Genomic DNA, 27,831 nt, shown 5'->3' with positions numbered 1-27,831 from the left:
TATATATATATATCTAATATATATATCTTAATGATCTAAGATATATATATATATATATATATATATATATATATATATATATATATATATATATATATATATATATATGGCAGAATGTCATTTGACAAATACACTGTTACAATGTGTACAGCATGGCTTTCTCCAGCAAATAAGGACCTCATATGGACCGCTCCATTACACTGTAACCCCATCCAGTATAGTGCATTCCTTCTTGTCCATTTAAAGACACATTTGCCTGTGTGATGATAATGGAGTTTTGGAATTCTAGAGAGGGAGGGGGATGGGGAAGCAGCATGCACATATCCCCAGAGATGGGCTATCCCAGACAGTTGTGTGTTACTGTACTTTACACAAGATAGGTTCAATCACTCAGCCCATACCTCTGATCAATCTGCAGAGAATGCCCATAGACATCCTCAAGTGTTTTGTGTCAGTCCAGTCAGCTCCTTCAGCGACCCACACTGATGTTGCAGACCTTGCAGCTGGGGTCCTTCTTGGCATTGGCAGTGGTCAGACTCATGAGCTGGTGGTGTCCACTGATCTCCACCACATTGCCCTGCTCCAGATGCAGGGGCTCTGTGAACAACACCTCCAGGATGACATCACTGGCATGGCAGAACAGGTGCTCTTCCCCCTGCCTCTGTGGGGGGGTGTACGTCAGGAAGGGGTTGGAGGCCAAGTCCAGAAGGGGGAGACGGCCACGACAGAAGCTATCCCCCTCTGAGCCAGCAGGGGCCAGCACTAACACAACATAGTGATAGGCTGTGTACATACAGTAGAAGTCTGCAAAGTAGAGGTGGGTGTTCGGATTCAGCAGATACCCAGCCGGGATTTGGAAACGCAAGGGGCCGTAGGGGGAGTCATTTGGAGGGAGACCTGTGTCAAACTCTGTGTTGCAGCTCAGGAAGACTCCATGTAGTTTGCTATTGATAGGAGAGCCATGGCTTCCGCTGTTGTCTTTCAAGGCCGGGCGCATTAGTCCCCCACACTCAGTTCTGACAATAAAGAAAGGGAACAGGAGGGATTGACTCTTATTATCTCTGGCAAATTGGTATGAATTAACAGTTGTGTTGTATACTTGTACACTGAATTGTGTGGCACTGACCTGACATGATTGAAGTAGTCAGGGTGCTGGTTGCGATAGAACACAGAGAACTTCAGTAATCTCCCAGCAGAACCCTGCGCTTTGTCAAGAAGCTGCTGGAGGTGGTCCATGGCATAATCTGCAAAGTCCATAAAAACTGTTAGTTAGGGTGTTCCTGGGTCAAATTCTATAGGCAATTTAGCCCACATTGCTACGGTGAATTGAAATGGGTGTTGTGATGTATAAATCACCTCCCAGGAAAAGGAATGACATACCCCCTGTGCAGAACTCCACCACTTGGCTCCATTCAGACACCAGGTAATCCCCATCTGCCTGTCTCACTGCAGTCTGGACAGCAACACAGTACTCTGTCCGGGGGCTCAGGAACCAGTGGCCCCTCACTGCCATAGGTAGGGGCACAGCCTTGGCAACCAGCTTGGTAGGCACATCCTAATAAATGAGATTAAGTTCAGTTTACAGATACACTTCCATTAAAGTGATTCATCAGATGAATTACTAAAAGATTATAATGAAAATGTATAACACATATGTGAATAGCAAATGATCACCTCACATAGATGTTTGTAAATGTAATGTTACAACAGGTTGTACTGTTCTCTCTCCTAGAATGAAATGAATCTCGGAATATTAATTGAAATGATGAAGTTGTTCAGTCATAGCCTCATTTCTTGAGTTACTACCATGTTTATCAGTAATACAGAATTGGTAGATACGTAAATCATAAATCTCTATGTTGCATAAATGTTTATTATGTAATCATATTCTTATGTATTCCACATTTCAGCAACATGTTCTGGTACAAACTGGTCTAGCTACAGAGCGATATCAAACCAAATTAGTGGCTTTGTTTCGGCCCAGGCCTATAAGAAGCACAGCTAATTGCAACTAGCTCAGAGGGGCTCATATCCATAGCAACCACGCTGATGCAACTTTGTTTATCGCTTTGATTCCCGAGAGATAGAAATAAGCTTCCAATCAAGTACAGTGCAGCCCTGCATTTCAGTTCTGCGCCACATTACTCATACCAGCTTTGAGAAAGGTTGAGGCAATAATACAATGAAATTGTAGTCAGGGAAGAATCATATTTCAGGACACCATTTACTACAGTTATGTAAAATTCATACATTGGCTTGGCTGCTGACTCAAATTGTTAAATAGGAAAGGATTTATGAGATGGAGATTACATTGAACAGAACAAATACCAAAGTACTGTATCTAAGCATATAAGTGATATGTGAATAGATGTAACCAGAGCTTACAAGTGCCACTGGCTTAACACCATCGTTTTAGGAGTTAACATGGATGACTGGGCATGACATCTTTCATTTCAATCATTCCATTTCTTCCTCTGTCACAGTTTTACAGTTCATCTGTTTTATGAGAGATATAACCTCAAATAGCCCCAAGTCCTTTCAACTGTATGACAGCTGAACTGCTGAAGTGTAACTGCTAAAGGGTTGTGGTTTACTGTGTATGTACGTTGTGCATGTCTCACAGTCACGCAGGTTTGCAATATGTCAAAATCATAATTGTCATGTTAACATTTTTAAAAGATAAGTACCGATTATTAGAATTAATTGGTTCTGTTGCTGGTTTGGACTGAATATTGCAGTTCATGGTTAAAAGCACAGACCTGAAATGTTTTGCCTTTGTCAGTTTTTGGCCATTCAAGAGGAACAATGTGCCAGTGAGTCACTTGCCCAGAGCTGTTTGCGGCACACCATTTTTCCTATATAAGAAGTGACTGAAAGGGCCCTACCACTGCTCTCTCAGTTGTGACTGCTGCAGTGCAGTGTCAGATATACTTACAGTGTCACTAGGCATGTATCTGTCTGCCCTGCTCTGTATCTGTAAGTAAAGTATATAGCAAGCACTAACAAGACACTCTGTATCATGCCATTCCAGGTCACATACATGTAGTTGAGGAAAATGAACATGGATCAAAACAGCGGGAGGCAGAGTGAAGATCAGAAGGAAAGACTGATGGAAAGTGAGTTAAGATAGAGAGGGGGGGGGGGGGGGGGTTATATGAGGGTAAAGAGCAGTGACTGCAGTCTGTCAGACCCTATGTTTGAAGCGGTTCGAATCCCCGCCCTCCTTCCGGCTCAGGTCAATGAAGTAGTGCGTCGCCTTGGCGGTGTCCTCAGGGGTCATATCCCACATGATCCGGAAGGAGTCGCAGGTCACCTCACAGATCTGGATATTATGGGGGGTGGATAGTGACTCCATGTCTGTCAGCAGCTGCCATAAACCACAAGAAAGAAGAGGGCCATCTGATAGATTGAGACTGTATGGTAACACTTTACATTGAGCTTACCTCTATAAAGAATATACACAAGTCAATAAACTACTTATAAACCCTAGATCGTAGCCTCTAGCATAACCCTCGGCACATGCAGCAATGTTTACAGGGGTAGGAGTTGAGACTGTTCTAAAACACTGAGATGAGACAACAATGAAAGAACCAGCTACGAAACGGTACATCTCTCAGACCAAATTCAATTAACCTTTGGTCAGGGGACCGGTCTGCCTGTGGCCATATCTCTTCTTCTGTTCTTATGCGCTGCCCTTCTCGCTCCTTCCCTCATCCCCCCTCTCTCTTTTGCCCTCCACTGACATTTCCCTCCCCATAACAAACAACCCTGTATTCCGCTTTCAGCCAACTGACTGGCCTGTACAGGTCCCCATTATTTCATAATCCACCTACAGCAGTCTCCTGGCAACCAGGCAGCACTGCCTCCCATGTACACTCAATCTACAGCTTCACAACTCATCTAGTGTTCTTCATCTGCAAATCTTAGGAAGGGGTGTTACGGTTAAAGAGCCTCACAGAACTCCTCAGTCAAATTGAATTTACTTGTCTCAAGCCAAAGTCTGCTTTGATTACATTTTTTTCCAAAGGTGCGCCGAGATTATGAAACAGCTGAGCAAGCAAGATGAGGGCAGCTCATGGGAAATCTCCAGCCAGTTTCATGGTATTTGAAGTGTTGGAAGAAATAGTAAACAGATAGGTGGCACCATAAGGTGATATATGGTCACATTTATTTATTAATTTGCCCATGAGAGCTATAAGATCCAGGCTGGTGCACAAAGCCTTGAAAACTGGAGTGTGGGTAATCTGTTGGTCAGCCTATTGTGTTTGATTAGCTGTCACCTTCCCTCTCCTGAATTGATGATGCCGTTGATGTGCCCTCCAGGGGAAAAACAATTATCTTCTTGTTTGGTCTTGGCTGTGAGTCAAATAGACAGTGTGACAGACAGAGGCAGGGTGAACGTCACCTCAACGTCTACTCCACTCCACCGTCTCTTTTACTATTTTTACCCTTTTAGCAGTTCTTATTAAAATCTTCCTCTCAAACATCGCATTTGATCTCTTTTAAATCTCTCTCTCTCTCATCCTTCCGTTGCTTCCATCAAGGTTCCATGACCCATTTTTCTCCAATCCCAGAATGCCAACAGCCGCAACACAACACATATGGCACATTTCCACTATTGTAGGCGAAAAAGACACACAAAGCATATGCTAAACAGTAGTATGGTATGCTGCTAGGCAAAAACAATAAGAACAAGCAGTACCTTTGTAAGAGATGCTTGGTTGTGGGTTGTATAATGCTGTGTTACACATGGGTGAACATGCCTGGTGCTGTAGTGCATCTGCGTATGTGGCCTGGAGAGGTGCTCTGGCCCGCCTCATGATGGACACGCTACAGCAGCTCATTAAAGCCTGTGAGCTGTGAAACGTATGTGCTAGCTCCTTCACACTGGGGCTGTGGGGAGGTCGCTGTGGCACCGCACGCATTCTGTATTACCCCAGCTGCTGCTCCTCTTTCTCTCTTTGGTGTCCTTTCACAGACATCATTTAGGGCAAGAGGGGATTCTCATAGGACATCCATCAAAGCCTTCTCTTTTCTAGTCGTGCTTGATCCACTTTCTGACTGAATATGTCTGAACACAGTTCAAACGCAAGATTCTCTCATAATTTAAGTAGTCCTCCCTATGCTCTCAATTATATATATCAGTATGCTAAATTGTGTGAGAGAATCCACACCACTCTATAACTAATTGCCCCAAATCAGGTAATTGAATCTTTTGAAATGACTGTTGAGCTATAGATCACATTGGGTAAAGCATTTAAATAAGATGATTCATACAGGTATTCTTGCCTTGTATCTAATATATTTAATTGTTTCACAATCTGGCTCACTGTTTGCTTGATGTGAGCTAAAATATGCTCACAGTTGGAACTTTGTGACAGGCGTATTACTCACTCTGATTCTTCAGTGATAAACAATGCTGATACATACATTACCACTGGGCTTATCTCTATGTGACTGTGTCGTGATGAATGCTGCTGCACACACGCAGAAGGTTCCATGCCTCAAAGACATTTTTCAAGTAGAGTAATGGTATCAGGTGCAGATAAAGCTAGATAAGAGTCCTAGGAGGATGTGTGCTATGGAATGGAGGGTCGCACATAGGTTATCAGTTGAGCAAGTTTGTGGGTGCATAGCCATAGTGATGCATGTAAGGCATGTTTTCTGCTTTGGATTATATCATATGGTGGAAGCATAGAAGTCTATAGATATGTCAATATATACATTGACAAAATATCTTTCCATAATTAATGCTCCACATATCCATAGCTACTGTGCCAGTCTGTGAATATATATTCACCCTGGTAATGACTTTCACACTGGTTAATAATGACTCTGTCATGGTTCAGATTTCCATTCGTAGACTGAATCACACCCATGAGTCAGAGAGCATACCTCTGTTTCATAAAATGCAATAGTCTGCACCATAACCGAGACACACACCAGACACATTTAATTGACTACATCACTGACTTGACATTATGATAACACACTTATTAAATGGCAGCACATTTTGTTGCATGAAAGGAGCAACCATTATGCCTAACTGATGAGAAACTTAAGCAAGCATTCTAACACCAAGTACACAAAATGGATCAATGGATCCACATAGTGTCAAACTGAAGACTCACTGGCAATGAGCAAAGACAAAGCATACAAAGCATATCATTTTCAGCATGTAAACAAACCTAACCACCTAATTCTGCTCATTGCAGTTTGACTGACTAAAGGGGAATTCAGAAGAAAATATAACCTTACCTCTGTGTGGTGTCTCAGTGTCTATGCAAAAAGTGTGATATGTCCGTAACCAGAGTATATAAGTCCTACTACAAATGTATGATGCCGTTCCCCTGTCTTTTCACTTGCCTTCTCTTCTGCAGTCGCTGATAGATCCCCCTGGAAACCCGATTAGGAGGTGAAACAAACACTCTCCCTCCTTTCTCACTCCCTCTCTTTCCCTCTCTCTCTCTCTTCCTCATCTCCCCCTCTCTCCTCCTCTCTCTCCTCCTCTCACTATATCTCTCACTCCCTCCTCCCTCCTCCCCCTCCCCCTCCCCCTCCTCACTCATTTTCTTATTCTCTCTCTCTCTCTCTCTCTCTCTCTCTCTCTCTCTCTCTCTCTCTCTCTCTCTCTCTCTCTCTCTCTCTCTCTCTCTCTCTCTCTCTCTCCCCTACCTCCAAGCTTGTTCTGGGTTCTGAGGATGATGTTTAATTGTACAGCTGCATCGCCAAAACTGGAGCAACTGCTGAGAACACAAACAAGAGATTTGCAACTGAAGTGCATGAGCAATCATGATAAGCCACTCACCCACATCAGCACCAAATGCTGACAAATGGTCACATAATGGTTACACATCACAAACCAACATGCCTCTCCATTAGACAGCATTAGCTGACAAAAGACATGCTGCCCCACTCTGCAGATCTCTTTTTTTTTGCTGAGCTGACGAGTGACGATTATGTAGTCTGGATCATTATCCTAGAGAAATCATCTGAAACAATTAAATATCTCACATGAAGTACCAGCGGATGTAAATACTCCCATTGCCATACTCACAGGAAAGGGTGCTGTGTGAGAATCTATCTGTCCTCTGTGTGGTCTAGTACCAGAGAATATACCATATGCTATTATGCCATATGGCCTTTCACCACAGGCGATCCACCCCTGTCCATCTGTGGGGGAAGAAGGGGCTGTTATGACTTAACAGTAAATAGATAATTGATAAACATTTCATGATAGAAATATGCTGGTTTCTGTCAAGAATGGTTCTGAATTCTTGACAATTATCATCACAAATGAAAATAACAAGATGACATACAATAAGACTCTTATACTAATTATTTGTTCATCTGTTACTGAAACAGTGTGGACATTGAGTGATCCCATGACTACAACAGGGACAAAAAGGGCATGTGGAGAAAAAGTGGTGTATAAAGCCTTGGGTGAGGTGATTCATGATACTCAGTACATTCATAAAATCTGTAATTCTCTGAGGGCAAAGATATGAGCCTCCTGAAGCATTGTCTTCAGTTAAAGGTACACTGTCTGTGATTTCCCAGAGCTGTGAATTATCCCCTAGTACCAGAGGTCCCATGTAGCAGTGCAGCTACAGCTCACTGATTCCATCAAAGTGTAATTAAAATGCAATCATCCATCATTACACATGCAGTGACAGCCACAAGGGCATAATGGAGGTGGAAGCAGGGACACTACACTTGCCTACATTTAGATGCATGCTATGTTGCTAAATGTATGGTTCTGCAAATATTAGGCTTTAGAATTATTTGGATCATCAGTGTTCTTCTTGTTTTACACTCTGGCCTACAGACACCATTTTATGTTCATTAGTGTGTGTGTGTGTGTATATTCCAATGCTGAATAATATAATAACTTAATAACACAGCCTAATGAACACATTATGTTCATGGCTTGCAAGTTATATTCCACTACTAAATACTATGGACAAAAAAATGGCAAAATAATATTAACATCTTATTTTATAACTGTAAATACAGTTGATCTACGCCTTGCATTCAGATAGCTAGTATTGCGCAGCACGAGAAAATGCTGCGCACGTTTGATGCATTAAAACACAAGGATCAACGTCACGTAGAAGCTAGCGAGCTGTCATGGCGCTTTACATCAGACAACGCTGAGCTGTGTCATAACCCTTTAATATTGTGAAATGAAAAGTACAACGCGGTTTTCAGCAGTTCTGTTGTTTTTGTGAACATCTAAAGAAAGATCAAGGTAATTTTAAAGGCAACAATAGTTCAGAAAACGCATAATAATTTAGCATGCTCGCTATCTAGCTAGCAACCAACATGCGCAGGAATTGGCCATGTGTGTTGTTGACAGTGGCTAGTACCTCTTCTAGTACACATAACCTGGCTTGGCTGGTATAGCCAGTTCATGGATACCACCGACATGTACATGAATTTATAATTTTGTGTATTGACTTAGTGAATCAAGTCTTGTTGTCGCTAGCTAACTTAAACGATGTCACTACAGAGTCCTGGTCAATATGGCGGAGCCAGGCTCGAGCGACTTCAGCGGTCCACCTCGCACTCCAACGCCCGGAGGAAGTGGCAGAGGGGTGCTGATGGGGCGCCGACTACCAGCTAGCCTCTCCCCCGGCCGCCTCCCCTCCATGCGCTCCAGAGACCTCACCCTGGGAGGGGTGAAGAAGGTATGGCTCTTGATGTGGCATTGGACCTTTTCAATGGCTCACCAACTATTGCATTTGTTTACATCTTCTCCATTGTCTTGTCTTTCAGAAAACCTTCACTCCTAATATTATTGGCCGAAAAGCTAAAGAAGAGTAAGTTCAATTGTTGATGTTGTTGATTCCGAATATAATGCAATTTCAGAATCTATGACATTTTGCTTTCATACCTGCTGATGAGTAAATTTGTAAAAGTGAGTCTCCTTTCATAGGCAGAAGGTTGAAGGGACACAAAGGAGGGAGAGGAGGGAGAATGAACGGGGTGGTCGACAGAGGGACAGAGGCAGGGGCAGAGGCCGTCCAGAGATCATCCAGTCACATTCTATCTTTGAGCAGGGGCCCGCAGAGATGATGCTCAAAAAAAGGAGTAAGAATTCAGCTGTCATGCCATAGCTGTGTACTGGCATTTGGCAATAAGTGTCATTTGACTGTTGTTAGTGATGTGCAGTATGTCATTATGTAGAATATTATTTCACATTCCATCATGAACAGCTTTTAAACTACTGTTTACTCTTGTGCACTGTACAGGTGGCTATGAAGGAGAGAGAGATGCTCCAAGTATGGGTCCTTCACCCATCATCAACATCAAAAAGGAGAAGAGGGAAACAGAAGAAGAGACCAAAGAAATACTACGCAAGCTGGAACGAGACAATGTGAGTCCCCATGATGAACCAAGTGAAGGCTGTCTCCCTGTAAACCGTTTTTTGTTCAGTGGCCACTTACGTTCGCTTACTTTGCAATTCATTGTTCGCAGTTCCTGGATGACCCTCACCTAAAGAGCGAGGAGAGGAGCTGCCCTGTCCAGCTACCCCTTGCTGTGTCAGGATGGGGATTCAGGGAGGAATTTAGTGATCTTGAGCAAGCCCACAAGATGGAGAAGACTGAGGAGGAAAGTGAGACCATTGAGGCCACAACTGAGGTCAAAGGTATTCAGAAACCCCAAGATCTTTTCTAAGGGTTGCCTCAGCCATACATAGCTTTGCATTAAATTGATAAATCTCAATTTCTGGCTAAATATACATATGTTTTCCCCCACCCTCATCAGTGAAGCAGGAGCCAGTTGATGCCCCAGAGGTGAAGATGGAGCCCACTTTCAGACCCCCTCCGCTCCCTGAACCTGAGGTGTTGCCTGAGCTTCTGCAGAGCTGGAGCCTGAGCAAAGGAGAGGAGCTGTTCTTTGTGCAGCTCCCTGATTCTCTACCAGGGCAGCCACCGACCCTAGATGCCAGGCCAGCGAAGACTGAGATGCAGTCAGAGGATGGACAGTCTATGCTATTGAAAACGGAATCTCAGGTAGGTATTTAAGTGTCTTAAACATGCAGTTAGGAGAGCAAGGTTAGTGTGTAGTGAATAACACTGTATTTTTGTGTCTTTGATGTCTCTGTGGAATAGGAAGAGCAGGTGGAGGAGAATAGTTGCCATCTAAGGGACCTGCAGGAGGGGCTCGTGGGACGGATGTTGGTGCGAAAGTCGGGTAGAGTGCAGCTCATACTGGGACATGTCACGCTTGATGTAGCACTGGGGACGTCATGCTCTTTCCTCCAGGTAAGATGACAAATTGTGATTCAACCCTCTGAAATACACATCTGCAAACACACACAAACATGTAAATAGTATATATTTGTACACATTTTACATTGTAGAATTACATTTGTCTGTTGCCTTGTCTGTCTAACAAGCTCTCTAATGCTCGCAGGAGCTGGTGTCAATTGGGACAGGAGAGGGCCGGACTGGTGACATGTCTGTACTTGGACATATCAAACACAAATTGGTTTGTTCGCCAGACTTTGAGGCCCTGCTTGGGAACAGGGTATGATGGCCCATGAGTCTGGGTGCGAAAGCCTACTGCAGTGGGGGACCTCACACAGGAAGAGGCATAGACCATATGGTTATGCTGCATGAGGTCTAAAGCTTGAGTGCCGGCGTGCTGCAAACAGAAATGGCATCCTCAGGTGTCCATGTGGTTGGATAGTTTATTTAGGGTGGATGTTATAATGTCTCAACATGGTGTTCCTCCACTGATATGTGAGATAAGAGCTTTTTTTTTTTTTTTTTTTTTTACAAAGACATTTTATTTATTTTCCTCTCTGCATAAAGTGGTGAGGATATTCACTTGCTCGATAATTGTGGTGTCCTTTATTAAAGAATGATTTGTGCTAAATGACTAATGAAGGGAAGATATTTTCTCTTGAAAGTGATTACATTAATGTGCTGTTTCACTTCCAGTGTATTATAAACTGATGTCATTCTTAGGTCTTCTTGGTCAGCTTGGCTGGCGATACTATTACCCCAGAATGGTACTCTGTTATCTACATACCTCTCACAATGATGGAATACAGTGTAACATTTTGCTTGGATGCAATGTAAATAAAGAGATCAAACTCATTGTATCCTTATGCTTAATTCATTTTAGATTTTGGTCACTTTGACCAAAGCCATAACGACTGCAATCTTGCGGAGGAATTTAATAGAAAAGGACTCAGAATTATTAGCCAATGATCAGTCTGAGAAGTTGAAGAATGTTGAGGCTCTATAAGAGAGAATTGGGTCTGGCTTGGGTTATTTGAAAGCCTATTAACTATCTTCACCGACAAAGTTGCAGTGTAGGTGACACAGCTCACCACTAGGTGTCAGTTTAGGGGAGGGGAGTGAGTAGATGTTTTGTTCTTGCTGAAGCACATGAGACCCCAGCCACGACGAGATTCGCGCAGGAGGAACATCTGATGTACAGCATCATCGTTCACGTTTCATCCACGCCACTGTCCGTCCCTTAGCCAGCCGGGTGGAGACAACAATGCGAGAAGGGCCCAACACAAAGACGGCTGGCACTGTTGATGATCAGAGCAACCTTCGGTACCGGTGAGTATAGAAATATTGCTAGCAAATCATCTAAACACGTTTGGGTAAAAATGTTCGTTTCCTGCTAGCTAGTCATGTCACATCGCCGTCAGCCGAAATAGTCAGCTAGCTAGCTTACTAGCCAGGGCGCGATACAAGCAGGCTGGACTGGAGGCATCCTGAGATTAGCTTGCGTGCCTGTGAATAACTAGCCGTCGTGTTTGCAATACACAGTTCATAATACATTTATAATAAGATCTTGGTTTAAAAGGACACTGACCCCGATTTAGACGTAAATTAAGTATGAAGCCAGCTAGTACTGTTTGTACAGTAAATATTCTCTTTGACTGTTCTACTCTCCACGAACAGCTGGTTAGAGCAATGTAAAATACAGTGAGCTAGGCCAATATTGCATGTGGCAAGACAAGTGAAGACACTTGAAAAAGTAATTCTAGCAAGTATCTATCTATATAAAGCCGGTAGTTATCTCAAAGAGAAATGAGAGAGACTATTATAGCTGCACGAAACGCCAGTGGCATCTTGGTCGTGATTATCATAGATTGGTTTTGTTACTGTAACCTATGCATAATGAATTCCCGTCTGCAAAAGGCATTCATTGTTAATATATGCGCAATGTTGCCTGGATTTCAACGTGCAGCTGCCTGGAATGAAGGCCCTCTGTGCCTACAGGGTTAGTGAGTGCATCATGGCTGAAATATTCTCTTGTTTTGACCCACGTTTTCTTCAGATTTAATTATGTGGATTGAACACTCGCTTTCTCTCGCATGTTGAAAAACAGTCGTCTCCCATTTCACCATCTAGCCTAGTGTCAAACAATTCAACCTTCCTCTTAATACCTTTTGGACACATGGGTTGGCTTTATCTCACTGGTTGTCACCTGAGTCCCTTCCTTTGTCATCTCATTGAGTAGCCCACTAGACAGGACAGAGCACTGTTTGGTGGAGTAACCCTGTGTTTTGTTTGTACCTCTTTCAGATACCTGTGATGCTCAACTGCAGACACGTTTGGATCCTTTCAAAACAATAGCTTGTGTCATGTTATTGACATATCCTAAACAAATGGAAACTTTTCAAAGATAGAGGATGGCAGAGTTGCATTGCCTCTTATTGACTTCCACTAATGTTTTTCCACAAATAACCCATATTACACAATAATTAGACTGAATGATAGGAAGCCAAAAACTACTACATGGACTTAAAGTTTGGAAGGACCAGCCACTGAAACATTGATAAAGCTGGGAAGGCAGCAACAAGATGCTCACCTCTACAGAGATGGGTTCACTGGAATGTGTGAGGAGGCGTCAGGTCCCCCAACCGTCTTAATGAAGGCCCTGTTTTGGCTAAGGAGACTGATGCCCTACAGGGCTACGAAGTGAGGCACTACTCCCTCCTGCTGTTGGCCAGCCTTTATATTCAGTTTAGTGAACACATTTCCCCCTCCCAACCTTCAAGATGGCCCTGTTCTTTTCCCCGTTTGATAACCTGCTGTGCATTCTCTTGGGCATCTCCTTTACGGTATGGTTCACTCTGCTGCTGGTCTTCATCATTGTGCCTGCCATCTTTGGGGTGTCCTTTGGCATCCGTCGGCTCTACATGAAAACACTACTAAAGATCTTTGAGGTAAGTGGGAGCTAATTCAATGATTGCAGGAGATTGCTTATGAGGTCTTGAGAGGATATCATAATGTTATGCATATCATTGACAGGCTAAATGGTAGTTCTACACTTGCCCAACTCATTTTTGTAGACTTTCAGTTGTAAGTTGGTTATTTGCTCTGTGCAGTTATGTGACAGTGCCCTGTTGTCAGTGCATTTGCCTAATTGGTTGTTATCATTAAAAACTGATAACGTTCACATTTTCTAAGGTGCAAGGGCAACCTTCTCCCGTCCACTCATAAAGCAAAACCCAGCTCAGTCAAACTGCTTTTTATCAAAATTGGCAACATGATTTGGCTGATATGAAATGAAAGCCAGGAATTATTATGGCCTGGTGTGGTCCAGTGGTCTAGCACCATGGCCTACTGTGCACATGCACATGCCCATGTTGGCATGGGTTCAAATCCGGCCCATACCTTGCTGACATACCCGGTTCAGAAATGCATCTTTCTGCTGTTTGACAACCGACTACTCAAAAAGTATGAAAAATGAACTTGATTTTTTTTAGTAGAGAAAGACAAGAAAGTAAGGAGGAGAGGGTAAGCTAGTTGCCTTAACCAGCTAACAGTAAGGGTTTACAATAAACATGAGGTAAGTTCCTCAGTAACTGTAACTAGCTATTTACTATACCTGCAAACATGCAAGCTGGCCAAGTGGTTTGATACATCTCAGCTGTTGTAGTGGAGATTTGGCTACAATTGTATGGTCACTATATCCCGACAGATCCACTGCATAAACTTCCGGCTGATTTAGCCTTATGTCATTGATTATATATGGTTGAATGTATGTGTAGAGGCCAATCTATTATTGACCAATAGCCGATGTGGATAATAGTTATGAGATAATAGTTGTTTTATTTGATATAAATCACAAAATAACCAGTGTTTTTAAATGTGTTTCTATTGACCAATCAAACATTCACACAGCCTATTGTGACGCTTAGGCCTAATGATACGATAACAACCTATAGCTCAGCCTCAGGTCATCATTGAATATTCAGTGTAGCTTACTTTAGTCACCTGCTACCTCCCAGTTCAGTCCCTTGCAGCCTTCAGCACATCAAAGCTCTATTGTGTGAGGGCCGGACAGGCCTCTATTTACACTAGCTGTGTGCTTCATTTCCTTCCCATTTAGTCAACATAAACCTTTTTGTCATAATTGTCATCAAAAGCATAATACAGATGCTAGCAGTCTTATCTCTGAATTCAGTAGCTCATAAATATGATGTGCAAAGGAAGAGGCTTGACGAGCGTTGCTGGCTGGCCTCTATAGGCTAGTTGCTATAGTGGCACTGCACAACGCTGGCTTTACTGTCAACTTCTGTATCACTACCCACAGCATTGTATTCAGTGGTGGGTTGGTGGAGATTGCATCATGGCTAGGAGCCTACAGGTTTCCCCTTCATTATGTAACTGGGGAAAGAAGAGAGTACAGACCTGGGGGACAGAGTTTCATCTGTAAACCCAGTTGGTCTTTAAGTCATGAACATGACTCTGTGGGATCTAGGCTGAGCTGACTGTACTCGATCAACCATTCTGGCCTTGTTTACTGATTGATTTGCAGTCAGTGAAGACAGTAGCCTAATTGTGCATGTCAGGGGTTGAATAGGCTGGTCTGTTCACCTCTCACTAGTAGAACCTTGTCTAAAACTGAGCCTCAGATGAAACCAGAGAAGGTTACTAGACTTTCTTTAGTGTCGACAGTAAGCCTGTCAGCAGTTTCCAGCCAATCCCTTTGAGAGGGAGCTCTTGAGCCATAAATAAATGGGCCAGCTAGGGAGATGGGGACTCAAGATACAAGAGGGATCTTTGCTCACACCGCAAGTGCCTACCAGAAGTTTTTTTATATATATATATATATAAGGTCAAAGCTGTTTTAAGTGAGTAGATGATATGAGATTGTTTTTGTTGAGCGTACAGACTGTGATCTCGTGGGAATTGGTCCAACATGTAGTGCAGAACTTAGGCTACGTCCTCTTCTGCTGGTAACCTGAGTCACTAATGTCCCTCCTGACCCGGATGTGTGCTTGGTATGTGAAGATGAACACTTTCTCTCCATGGTTAGGCCAAGTCTCGTATAGGGATGATCAATCACATATATGAAAGACCTATGCCTACCTGGCTTGTGTATTACACTGTCAACCTAGCATTTTTCATGCGTCAAGATTGTCCCATCTGCGATGTTGAAAATAAGAGCAAGAGAAGGCACCCCTTAAACTCTATGTAGGTCAGACTTTAGAGGTATTGAAGACACAGCTCTCTTTTTGGGTAGTGTTATGTAAGAGCCCTTGCTGCTGCAGCCCTCTAACCCACGTGCAGTGCTTGCTTTGCCCTGATCCACTGATCAAGCTCACTGACTCAACTGAGCAGCATGATTGATGTGCTGCTCCTCTACTCAACCAAAACAGTTATTAGTGTTCACTTGAGCTGCCGCAAGTCGAACATGTCACAGCAGGCTTTTACAGCCAACTGTAACTTCTGCTCTGGGTGTTACCTGTGGAGCAAAGCAAAACAGTGTTGTTGTTGTTTTTTAAAGCCTGTATGTGTTTCATTTTGTATAAGGGAAATGTGTCCAATCCGTATGAGGATGTGGACCATGCCCTTCCACACAAGGTCTGTTGTATTTCTAGGGTGGTTTAGTCCGTTCCAGTGTGGTTAGGAATGTTGAGCAGTTGTTCATATGAACTGCTGCCGCTGGGCAAGACCAAGGCCAAGTGCCCAACTTGACACTTTCGAATGTAAGCGCATTTGTGTGAGCGAGCTCGGTGCCCCCTGAGCTTATGTCAAAGCCTTTTGACTCAAAGAATCGTGTCTGTACTGCATTGTATTTTAACCTCTTCATGGATATATAAGCTTTCTGTCAAGGACAGATGCTTTATTGGTATTTGAGGGCTGAATTCAGATCTTTTATGCTGTTGTCTTGTCAAGATCAAGATGGTATAGAGATCTGTTGTGTCGTGCTCTCAGCCTACTGCCTGAGTTGGGAGTGAAAGGTTCTGAACACAAGATCCCCTCCCACTTCTTCCCTGTTCTGCCTGTTGTTGCTAAGGCAAGGGGAACACTCTGTCCTTTTTTCCTGCCTCCTACCAGACCGTTCCTATTTGTTTTAGTTTAGGTGTGTGTGCACACAGTATGCACATCTGTTTAGCTTAGAGTGAATATGTTCTTAGGACATAAAAAAAAAAAGAATAGAATAATGTCAAGATGTTCTCACAGCAGCACACAGGCTATATGGGTAAAAAGAAACCAAGGTGACTTGTATCCTCAGTCTCTCATTTGTGGTAACACTGCTGGCTAATAGCACTGTTCAGAAATCACATAAAACCAATAGCTTTGTCCACTAGGACATCATGTCCACACTCAATATACGCCTTTATTGGCTGGAGTGCTTATCTAATAGGGAGATAATGGGTATACTGTAATTTGATAATCTACTATAGTAGATTATAGTAGTAGTTTCAAGTGTTCACTCAGTACAGCCTCGCGTACATTTCATACAGCCGGCAAGCACTACTGGATATTGAACCGATGCACAAACTGTGTATTCGACAACCTTCAGCTTCCCCGACAACAACCTGGCCCTCAACACCAAGAAGACCAAGAAGCTCATTGTGGTCTACAGGAAAGCTGGGGGCTGCAGACACACCCCCATCTACATCAATGGTATGGAGGTGGAGCATGTCTCCAGCTTCAAGTTCCTGTGTGTCCACATCTCCGAGGACCTCTCTTGGACCCACAACTCCTCCGCCCTGGTCAAAAAGGCGCTGCAGCGTCTATACTTCCTGAGGAGACTGAAGAAAGCCCATCTGTCTCCTAGGATCCTGGTCAACTTCTATCGGTGCACCATCAAGAGCATCCTGACAAACTTCATCACGGTGTGGTATGGCAGCTGCTCTGTCTTCGACCGGAAGGCCCTGCCTTTCACGTGTGGTGAAAACTGACCAGTACATCACCGGTGGCCAACTCCCTGCCATTGAGGTCCTCCAGCATAGGTGGTTTCTGCGGAGGGCGCGAGGCATCAGTAGGGACACCTCTCACCCCAGCCACGGACTGTTTGCCCTCCTCCCATCTGGGAGGCGCTACAGGAGGAACATTGACTCCCAGTATCAGTGTACCCTCCCCCCATACCTCTACTGGCTGCACACTCAGGACTTCAATTTAGCTTTTGCACTACTGCTTGTTTGCACACACCATATTTATTACATTGGTCTCTAATTATACATGTATGTAACATACCTCAAGACCTATTCCCCTTGTTCAACTGTACATATCATATTGATATTCAAATTCTCATGTATATTCACTTTATTATATTATATACTCACTGTAATACCTTATACTGTAATACCATGTCTACTGTCTACAATATCATGTCTTTTGCACTATGCCACTATTTGCACTCTGGTTAGATGCCAAACTACATTTCGTTGTCTCAGTATTTGTACTTTGTGCAATCACAATAAAGTCTAACCTAATCTAGTCATATATGTCATATACAATCATATACGTGTAGATTGCCATATCATAAAGCTAATGGCCATATGATTGAATTTCAGTCATCCAGCCCCATCGTTGTCTTGGTTATTCCATGTGAACGTATTTGATTGAGTCTATTGAATGACCAAATTCTGAATGAATGGGGTTGAGCTAAATGATTTTCTCCCTGACTGAAGCGTACTCTTGTTTTTTTACTCTCCTGCTAGTGGGCCACGCTTAGAATGGAAAGAGGAGCAAAGGAGAAGAACCACCTTTTGTACAAGCCCTACTCCAATGGTAAGTGATATGTATGAGTGTGTGTACTGTAGGCCTATGCTATCACTGAGTGTGTCTGAAATGTTCAGTAGGAGAGGATGTTGACCATTCTCCATGTCTTCCTGGGGCATTGAAGCCCTCATCGCCAAGGAGCCCACCTCCCTGGAGGAGGAGATCAAAGAGATCCGGCGCAGTGGCAGTAACCGGGACTTGGGGGCCGCCTCAGAGTTCGAGATGTCCGACATCTTCTACTTCTGCCGGCGTGGGGTGGAGAGCATCATGGACGATGAGGTGACCAAACGCTTCTCAGCCGAAGAGCTGGAGTCCTGGAACCTGCTGACCCGCAGCAACTACAACTTCCAGCACATCAGCCTGAGGCTCACTGTCCTATGGGGGCTGGGAGTGCTGATCCGCTACGGCTTCCTGCTGCCACTCAGGTACGTTGACAAATACGCTGGGACTTTATTGAAATCCATGCATATTTCTGTTATCAGTGTTATTTAAGTATTTATGCCAGTTGAGGAACACATAATCACTCTCCAAAGAGATATCCCTGCAGGGTGAGTAAGTTGGCTGAGACAGACAACGGGGCACTGACCCAAGACTAACCCAGTCTGGCCTGGGTCCAGTCAGCATTAAGCAAGCCAGGGCACCAGTGTAGAACCAGACAGATTTGACTATTAATGCTCCCTTTCCTATTAGCTACTAATAAGCCTAAGCTGCACACAGACTGATCTCATACACTTGGCTGTCCCATGCTTGCAATCAGTGAACAAGCGGATGCGCTTTCCCCTGTTTGTCTGGAGACAGCCACTGTGCAATCTAACTCACGTAGCACATCACCTCATCTGTTCAGATAGGGGACACTGGATAGAAACACTCAGTGCAGTGTTAGCCCCTTACCCCATGACCTACACTCTCACCTTACCTTGGTCTGGTAATCTGCTCCTCTAGCCATATGAGGATTCAACTGGATTAGGCCTGCCTGCCAGCCAGCCAGCTTTAACCCACATTGCCTAATGTACCCTCCTGTGACCAGGGAAAGTGAAGACTAGTGGGGAGTGGGGCTAGCGTAGGGGCTAGCACCTCTTAGTACTCCACATGGATATTCTTTAGGCATTGCACTTCCAGTGTTAATCTGTATGTGTGTCCACTCAACAAGAGCTGGCCTTAGAAAGAGATCACTGTCAAGAAGATGCAGCATTTTTATGATGGATCTCTTTCTGTGAAATAAACTGTGTAGACAAGTTATGCTTATAACTATCTACACCCTCTTTGCAATACTATACTATATAGTATTCCATTTAGTTTTAGTTAGCAATCCTGTGTTGAGACTCGGATGTCCTGACTGAGTTTGTGTTTTATGTGCATGTGTTCATTCTGACAGGGTAACGCTTGCCTTCACTGGGGTGGGCCTCCTTGTTGTACTCACCTCCATCATTGGGCTGCTTCCAAATGGGAGGTAAGACAGATGAGATTATCTTCTCTTTCTAAACCTGTCTGTATTTGTGTTATACTGTGTTTAATGTTTCAGTCCATTTTGCAGTCTCTGTTCCGTGGGTCCTGAGTCAGCTAAATATTGATCATTAATCATTGTTAGGCCATAGAAATGTATTTAGGCCTTGTTCTCTGTGCTACTCCTGAAGGATGAAGAACTTCCTCAGTCAGAAGGTGCACCTGATGTGTTACAGGATCTGTGTCAGAGCTCTCACTGCCATCATCACCTATCACGACTGGTAAGGAGCAGCAGTATGCAAGAGTGTGTACACACACACACACACACACACACACACTTGTGGCAGGTGTTACACATGAATGGCACAACATAGTCCGCAGATAGGAACACCTTTTTGATTTCACTACTATGCTCTGTTTTATGCTCTATTTAAATATATTTCGGGCACGAGTCCCAGAAATACATGCACAGTGTACTGACAGATGAACAGTGCTACTGCATTCTACAGAGCAGAAACCAATGTCTGTTGTCAGTTGGAATGTTAGCGCTGTGAGTGGTTGTAAGAGGTGGTTGCTGAGGGCTAGTGGCTGACTGTCTACATTCATTTCCACTGTGCTGGGCAGAGTCAGCTTAGGTGCAGTACAAAAGCCTGTAGCCATGACTGCTCACACACACAAAGCAAGGGCTGCTTAAACAAGGCCAACACATTCCATCCATGGTAGAGCACCCTGAGCGGCACCAAGCTCTAATGCCTGCCCAGTGAGGTGTCAGTATTGTGGTGGAGAGACAAACAAATCCTTTATGACCACCTGCAGTTAGTCATGGACATAAGCACCATGATGGTGCATGGACATAAGTGTCATGATGGTGACACCATGGGCTCCTGTAAGAGATACAGAGATACAGAGATAATTGGAAGAGACTGAGAGAGAGAGAGAGAGAGAGAGAGAGAGAGAGAGACAGCTGACATGTTACAGGTGACACCGACAACAGGAAGTGGCACAGGAAGTTCATCAGGCTTGTTTGTATCCTGATGAAACACTACCACAGACAGTTGGAAAGCACACAGAAGAGGACATGCCCTCTAAAATTATCCAGTCAGATTACTGATAGTTAGCATGGCCTCTCTGATGATTGATTTATCTACGTTCAGTTGTTGGGTCTGATCCATAGCAACCAGAAAATGCCTCAAGCACTGGCTCGATCTATTTGTATTCTACTAACAGTTGGAGAGCACCACTGTCCTAATACTGAGCCTTTGAAAAGGTCAAGCCCTTTATAGCCAACACTGCTGGTCAAATTAAGTAAAGAGGAAATTTTTCAATAAGGGAAATGTCTCAAAGCAGCATTAAGAAATGTAGTCTCTTCTGCAATATCAGTAGTTCAGAAAGGGAACTTGTCATGAAATGGAAGACATGCCTATGCAACTAAAGAAGTGCAGTTTAGTCCAGGAGTAGACTTAATCAGCTAAGGAGTAGACTTAATCTATGGCAGTGAACTTAGCCCTTAAGGCGGATGTTTTGAAGGACTTATTTGTCTTTATGAAATGAACAGATCCTAAAAAGCAACAGCAATCGCCATTAAGCCAGAGCTTTCTAGGAATGTGGTTCTTTCACCATGGAACACTGTCCTGGAAGATGCCCCATCTTGCTCTGTGTGTTTGGCCTGAAGGAATATCTCCATGTAGCACTGGGGCCTGTTTTAGCCTCACTCTGCTCTGTGAGGGGCTAAAAATACAGAAGTGGCGTAAGAGAGGCTCTCTTGGTAACAGGAGCAGTAACTTCATCTCGTATGAATGTGGGTTTATACTTTGGTGCTGCATGCTCAGGGGGTCAGGCGTTTGATCTTCTCCATCATTTCTCCCTTATACCTATTACAGTGGAATGCGAGGTGGGGCAGAATGTCTCATGCAATCCCATGAGGACTCCACTTCCATATGAAATGGTCATATCCTGACGCTCACTTCCTCTTGTAGGGTTTAATTGATCCATCCTAATTTGGAATCATCAGTGTTGTATGATGAATCATTTGAACACTCGTCCTGTCCCCTTCTCTCTATCCCCACAGTGAGAACAAGCCCAAAAATGGAGGGATCTGTGTGGCCAACCACACCTCACCCATTGATGTCATCATCCTGGCCAGTGATGGCTGCTATGCAATGGTAAGATTGTCCAAACACCAGGCAAACATAAGACTACCACAGCACTGACTGACTGCTGTCAATAATTGAGAGCTACTGTACAGTGTCATATTAGACAATTATTAAACAACAAATGGGTCACTTGCAAAATATAGTATTTTTCTCCAGGTAGCCTACTTTTCTGTAAAGATCGAATTATTGCAAGTGGGTTTGAATGCAAGAGACACTTTTTGATGGTTGTCATTGGTATGTTTGTGTGTCCCAGGTTGGCCAAATCCATGGGGGTTTGATGGGTGTTATTCAGAGGTCTATGGTGAAAGCCTGCCCACACATTTGGTTTGAGCGCTCTGAAGTCAAAGATCGACACCTAGTGGCCAAAAGGTAGTGTTGCACACTAAGACTTATGTTTGTTATCATCTCCATAAATCTTGGTGGCTGTATAGAGCTAATGACCTGCGTATCGCTTGTGTTACAGACTGAGCGATCATGTAGAAGACAAAACTAAACTGCCTATTCTCATTTTCCCTGAAGGTGAGTTGTCATGGGTTGTGTGGTTCTGTTCACAGAGTTATAGAAATCTTTAGTTAACTGCTTTAAATATCTATTGCAGTAGTGCTGTCTTGTGCTATGGATATGTGATCATATTTAGCTGATTCCCTATTTGCTAACACGTATTTTCTCTCTGTAGGCACCTGCATCAACAACACTTCGGTAATGCAGTTCAAAAAAGGCAGCTTTGAGATTGGTTCCACAGTCTACCCAGTGGCCATCAAGGTGAGTGTGTCTCATGCAGCGCCCAATGTTCTCCATGTCTCTCCCACCCAGTGGGCGTGAGTTCGACTAGCTCTCCTCCACTCTGACTTACATGTCCCTTTGCGTGTGGACTCCACAGTACGACCCTCGCTTTGGAGATGCCTTCTGGAACAGCAGCAAGTTTGGAATGGTCAACTACCTGCTGAGGATGATGAGCAGCTGGGCCATCGTATGCAGTGTGTGGTACCTGCCTCCCATGAGCAGAGAGGTGAGTCTCCTCATGACACACCTGGTGGTACTGCCCTCTGGGGACAAACAAGGCCTTTGTGTAACTAGAATGTAAATTTTTCTATGAAATGTAACTGAAAGGCTGGAGGGTGTCTGTGGCATTGACTTAAACACACTTTGTTCAGGCAGTGGGGTAGTGTTTATGCTCTAGGCTATTTTATAGACTGCTACATAGTGTTTAATAACAATAGACACATTTGGTAGAACACAGCAGCTTGACATTTGATTAGCGTGCTCCAGCCCAAGTCAATGTCATACTGAAGGTGTAGTTGAACCAACAGCACTAGGGTGATATTAACCAACAGCACTAGGGTGATATTAACCAACAGCACTAGGGTGATATTAACTGTAATTGCCATGTTGAATAAATAACCTTTTCTCTTCCTTGTCAATGATGGTGTGCTGAAGTCAGTGCAAGAAAGACTTTTGAGTTGATAGCGTCAATGCATGAGCTAAGCTCTCTTTTCTAGCCGTGTGATATAGGCCTACTGATGGGATGCATATGTGTATATCTAGACACCAGCTTGGGTTGATTTATCATGGAAATTCCAATGCCACCAAGAGTTTGCATGTGGTGATGCAAATGATTCCTTTTGGTGGCTTTTCAAATCACCACCAGGATAGCTTTCCACTCATGATTTAAGGAAATGTGACTCAAAGCAGTGTTTTGAAGAGTTGGAATTCAGCTAAGTACTATTGGTTTGTATGAATTTGTTAGTGTCATTGCACATTAATGCGCATGGATTGACCAGAGCTTGGATAGCTACTTCTACTATGATTGTGACACAAAGTATGGATAACCTTTGACTGAATAACTCATCCAATGTGAGGAGAGAGAGAGAGCAGAGTGTTGATCTCTGGCAGCGAGACCTCGCTCCTGAATAACAGGAAAGGGTTGAGCCTCACAACCACCCCACTAGCCCGCTTTGGTGCTCTGACAGTAGATAGGTAGATAGAGCCTAGTCCCATGGATAAGGACAGATCGAGCCTAGTCCCATGGATAAGGATAGATAGAGCCTAGTCCCATGGATAAGGACAGATCGAGCCTAGTCCCATGGATAAGGACAGATCGAGCCTAGTCCCATCTTGATGTAGAAAGCAGGGGTGGGGAAGTTATTCCCTCTCTAAATGTCAGAGTTGGATGAACGCAGTGGCCCGTGATCCAACTGGTCCTCCGAGGAGGCCTGCCCTTTGATCAAATTTTCCACTCTCTGCTTGGGGAGAAAATAGACCAAGTGATTAGGCTAGAGGAAATGGCAAAAGCCTATTCTGTCTGTCGCCAGGGATCTTGTAGGAGAAACGCAAAGCTTCATATTTAGATATATTTCGCTGTCCTCTGTTGCATGGTCCATAAGGTGCTATGTGCTTTAAATAGATATTATCTCAATTCTATTGTGCCATCCTACAGTTTGTCAAAATGTGATACTCTTAACATGTTACATGTTTTTTTATGTTTAAGTCTGGCAGTGGGGATCAGACTACAGTATGTGCAATTAGACCCTTTCCATTATGACGACCTGTTTAGGGAGTCATGCCCCCTTTTGTCAGTCCCTTTAATATTGTTTTTCCTCTCCAAACAGGAAGGAGAGGATGCAGTCCAGTTTGCCAATCGTGTCAAAGCAGCTATCGCCAGGCAAGGAGGGCTGGTGGACCTGCTGTGGTAAGGCATTATAAAACATGTATAGACTTGGCTATATACACTCACCAGGCACTTTATAAGGAACACATGTACACCTTCTCATGGTGGAGGTGGTGTAATGGTGTGGGGAATGTTTTCTTGGCACACTTTGGGCCTGTTAATACCAATGAATCATCGCTTGAATGCCACAACCTATTTGAGTATTGTTGCTGACCATGTGCATCCCTTCTTGGCCACAATTTACCCATCTTCTAATGGCTACTTCCAGCATGATAATGCACCATGTCACAAAGCAAAAGTCTTCTCCAACTGGTTTCATGAACATGACAATGAGTTCAGTGTTCTTCAGTGGCCTTTCTAGTCACCGGACCTGAATCTAATAGAACACCTTTGGGATGCGGGAGAACGGGAGATTCACAGCTTGAAAGTGCACCTGAAAAATCTGCAGGAATTGCATGATGCAATTATGTCATCATGGACCAGAATCTCAAAGGAATGTTTCCAACATCTTGTGGAATCAATGCCACGAAGAATTGAGGCTGTTTTGAGAGCAAAGGGAGGCCCTACACAGTATTAGTATAGTGTTCCTAATAAAGTGTCAGTTGAGTGTATATGAACACACGTCAGGTCCATGCTATTGTACATACCCTTCTCAGTTTTGCTGCGCAGTGTGTTGCAGCTTTTGAAATTTGTGCTTATTTTTTTAGGGATGGAGGTTTGAAGCGGGGAAAAGTAAAAGAAACTTTCAAAGAGGAGCAACAAAAGTTATACAGCAAAATGCTCGTCGGAACCCAAGAGGACCGCAGTCGCTCTTGAAGAAAAATGGCAGGAGATTGAGCAGATCAGAGGCTCACTTCGGGGACCACAGAATGGACAGTCTACATCCTAATGGAGTTTCTGAATGGAATGCTCCGTCTGATGTCACGAGTACTTACTTGGCTTCCTCAGTCACTGCGTTAGCTTGGCATATCGAGCTCTCATTGTTGTTACAGACCATTCTGAGCTTTCTCTCTCTCTCTTGTGTTGTAATGGTTTAACAATGGACTGGCCCTCACCAGCTGGTCAATAAGGTGCACACAAAGATGGTGTGGTGTCTTCCCTGATGAGTCTTTTTAATTACTAATGTATTTGTCCCTTTCATTGTGTTCAATGTATTTGTTTTGTTCATATCCTCTCTTTTTATGTTATTTTATTATTGTTATTATCATAACTGTTCTTAATGTAACAACTGATATGACTAGGGAAGTAGCAGGGAAACATAGAGAGGTAGTACTGAAGGGGCTGTACTGTGACCATGCTGGGAGATGCATGACTGGCTTGTTCTTGACAAGATGGGGGGGATGGCAAGGTGCCACATTTCTAATACTTTTTTTTTTATTGTTACATTTTTTTCAACAAAAAGAAAAAAGCCTTTTGTTTCAAACATTGTATCCGCACGTGTAAAATATAGGAGTTACTTTGCAGACCATGTCTGGTTATGTTTTCTTTGCTTCTGTGTTTTTCTCCATTGAATGTGGAGACCTGTTCACGTTATGATGTGGAGAATGTACACCCTCAAATGACAGGAGTTGTTGAAATGTAGTGGATCATCCTTCACCCTCGTCACAGCTGGTTTACCACATAACCTCAATGAACACCCCTATCCTCATCTACCATGAAGCTAGGAGGCTTTCTGAGCATCCTCACTGAGGCCTCCATCACAGACCAAACCTCCTCACAAGAGCTGTGGTTTGGTATCATCCTGTCATGTCATCTTTATTAGTTTTGTTACTAATTCTTAGTTATGACATGGTTATAACATGTCATTATGACCTGCACTTGATGTATTAAAAAATGACTTGTTCCCTAGTGACTGCATTTATTAATACTTCCAAACAGGCTTCTCATCTATTCCGGGGAATTCTCTTGCCAAATTCACTCAAGAAAGTGACCACTGACCTTCCCTAGCTGCAATGGTTTTTAGTGGCCATCTTCCCTCATCTTGGCAGCATCTTCAGGGGGGCATCAAGGAGAGAGAGAGCAGCTGCATATTTGGATTCCCTGCTGGGCTGCAGTGCAGGGAGATGTTGGTGGAAAACTTGCCTTCCTGAAACGTTTGGTTCTCTAGATGTTTAGATCAAATGTGTCAAATGTTCACCAATAAAACAAAATCGAAGGATGACGACCAGCTTGTGGCAGTTTAATTGATCTACAGTAGAATGAGCACACTGAACTCTGTCGATGCAAGCATACACTATTCCTTTCAGGATTCCTCATTAGTATACAAGAAAACAGCCTCTTAGCTGGGCCCATTGAAAAGAGTGGCCTTTGTAACCTCTGGAACTGCTAAGAAGGATTCCAGTAGTGAGAATTAATGAAGTTAGCAGCCAGGTAAGGAAGGTTGTCAGAAATGGGCAGAGTGTGAATATGAGTGTTAACAATACATTTAGTCCTGGGCCAGACTGCTTTACATTATTCTGTTGACTGCCATTGCTTGGGCTTTTATTGATGCCTCACCATAGCCGTCAAGACGTTCAATTGGTTCTAAATAACAGAGCTTGGATAGCAAAAAAAAAATGGAACTGTTCAGGTTTAGTAAGTTGTTTGAATGAGTCATTTCTTTGGGGGATTATTTCATGTTATATGGTGTAAATAAAGTCCTACTTAAGCGGTTTAGGTTGGGGGTGATTACCCCTAGCATACTGAATAAGTCTGTGCCCGGTTGCCCAATCTGGGCACAGTGCTTGTCTAATTAATTTATCATGCTGTGGGCAGTGGGCCATTCGTGCCGAGTTGGTTGTGAGGATTGAAAGCTTTCCTTTGAGGATTATATATTCAATATCGATCCATTAGGTGACCATGCATCCAGGGACAGGTTGTCCAGCCAGGATTCCTTTCAGCCAGGGTAAATTATTGCCAATGATTCTGCATAGACCTCACCCAGAACCGAGCTTGCATCCAAACAGTAAAGAACAGCCTCAGTCGCCTTTCAGGGGATTTCCCCTTCGGGTCTCTTTGTTGTCACTACTGATGGACAGGGCAACATTTTGCTCTTGCCTCTGTGTGCTGCAATGGCTTAAAATGGGTCCATTGACATGGGTGGATAAAGCACACAATACACCAAGAGGAAGCGGCGTGAAAACCTCAAAGGTTAGTTGTGTAAACCATGCCATGGTTTAACAGCTCCCTGCAAGCACTATGGCGAGGCTGTTAGAAGTCTGTCTCCTGGCTGTGCTTTCCTCTCAGATGAGGTTCAGGCTGGGGCTGTGATATAGGGTTTGATATCCATCCTCCACCCATATCCCATTTCCATCTGGCTGAGATCTGACCTGATTGTTTAACCTACAACAAAAAGTAGAAGGCTATGCAATGTTATTGAAGTAACAAACAACCTGTACAGTGAAAAGATGGTAGGGTGACTGAGTGTTATACAGATGGTGATATGTTTCCTTGAGACAAGTAAGTTGCTCAGTGGATGTGGCTGTTTCAGTTCAGGATCTTTTGTGTAGGTCTATTTTACTTATCCATCAACTAAATTATATGTGTGGCAAACTACATCTAAAGTTAAGCAGTGAATGTGTCCACT

At 43.6% G+C, this 27,831-nt stretch overlaps 3 protein-coding genes across 4 annotated transcripts; 2 read left to right on the top strand and 1 right to left on the bottom strand.

Moving 5' to 3' along the window:
* Positions 1-115: 115 nt before the first annotated feature.
* phyhip (phytanoyl-CoA 2-hydroxylase interacting protein) lies at positions 116-6,475 on the bottom strand. The gene is made up of 5 exons (XM_083673098.1): positions 6,259-6,475; positions 3,191-3,367; positions 1,381-1,555; positions 1,127-1,244; positions 116-1,016 (listed from the first exon to the last, which is right to left on the bottom strand). The coding sequence occupies exons 2-5, from the start codon at positions 3,353-3,355 to the stop codon at positions 470-472; spliced, it is 1,005 nt and encodes a 334-aa protein (XP_083529224.1). The 5' UTR covers positions 3,356-3,367; positions 6,259-6,475; the 3' UTR covers positions 116-469.
* A 1,634-nt stretch (positions 6,476-8,109) lies between these two features.
* polr3d (polymerase (RNA) III (DNA directed) polypeptide D) lies at positions 8,110-11,103 on the top strand. Its single transcript, XM_083672746.1, has 9 exons — positions 8,110-8,251; positions 8,513-8,690; positions 8,779-8,822; positions 8,939-9,093; positions 9,255-9,379; positions 9,481-9,652; positions 9,772-10,019; positions 10,119-10,271; positions 10,423-11,103. The coding sequence occupies exons 2-9, from the start codon at positions 8,526-8,528 to the stop codon at positions 10,540-10,542; spliced, it is 1,182 nt and encodes a 393-aa protein (XP_083528872.1). The 5' UTR covers positions 8,110-8,251; positions 8,513-8,525; the 3' UTR covers positions 10,543-11,103.
* Positions 11,104-11,435: 332 nt separating this feature from the next.
* On the top strand, positions 11,436-26,114 carry LOC310807176 (glycerol-3-phosphate acyltransferase 4). Of its 2 annotated transcripts, none has more exons than XM_083673519.1 (13): positions 11,436-11,585; positions 12,561-13,204; positions 17,942-18,011; positions 18,127-18,427; positions 19,378-19,452; positions 19,682-19,726; positions 21,514-21,607; positions 21,852-21,967; positions 22,062-22,117; positions 22,275-22,360; positions 22,479-22,607; positions 24,208-24,287; positions 24,974-26,114. In XM_083673519.1, the coding sequence occupies exons 2-13, from the start codon at positions 13,037-13,039 to the stop codon at positions 25,080-25,082; spliced, it is 1,329 nt and encodes a 442-aa protein (XP_083529645.1). In that variant the 5' UTR covers positions 11,436-11,585; positions 12,561-13,036; the 3' UTR covers positions 25,083-26,114. The 2 variants fall into 2 exon arrangements, with proteins under 2 accessions (XP_083529645.1, XP_083529644.1); XM_083673518.1 differs by having other exon boundaries at positions 19,637-19,726.
* Positions 26,115-27,831: the final 1,717 nt, after the last annotated feature.

Source organism: Argentina silus (genome assembly GCF_951799395.1).
Source record: "Argentina silus genome assembly, chromosome: 7".
Classification (NCBI taxonomy): domain Eukaryota; kingdom Metazoa; phylum Chordata; class Actinopteri; order Argentiniformes; family Argentinidae; genus Argentina; species Argentina silus.
The sequence above is the reverse complement of the archived record's forward strand: the minus strand, read 5'-3'. Positions and strand labels throughout refer to the sequence as shown.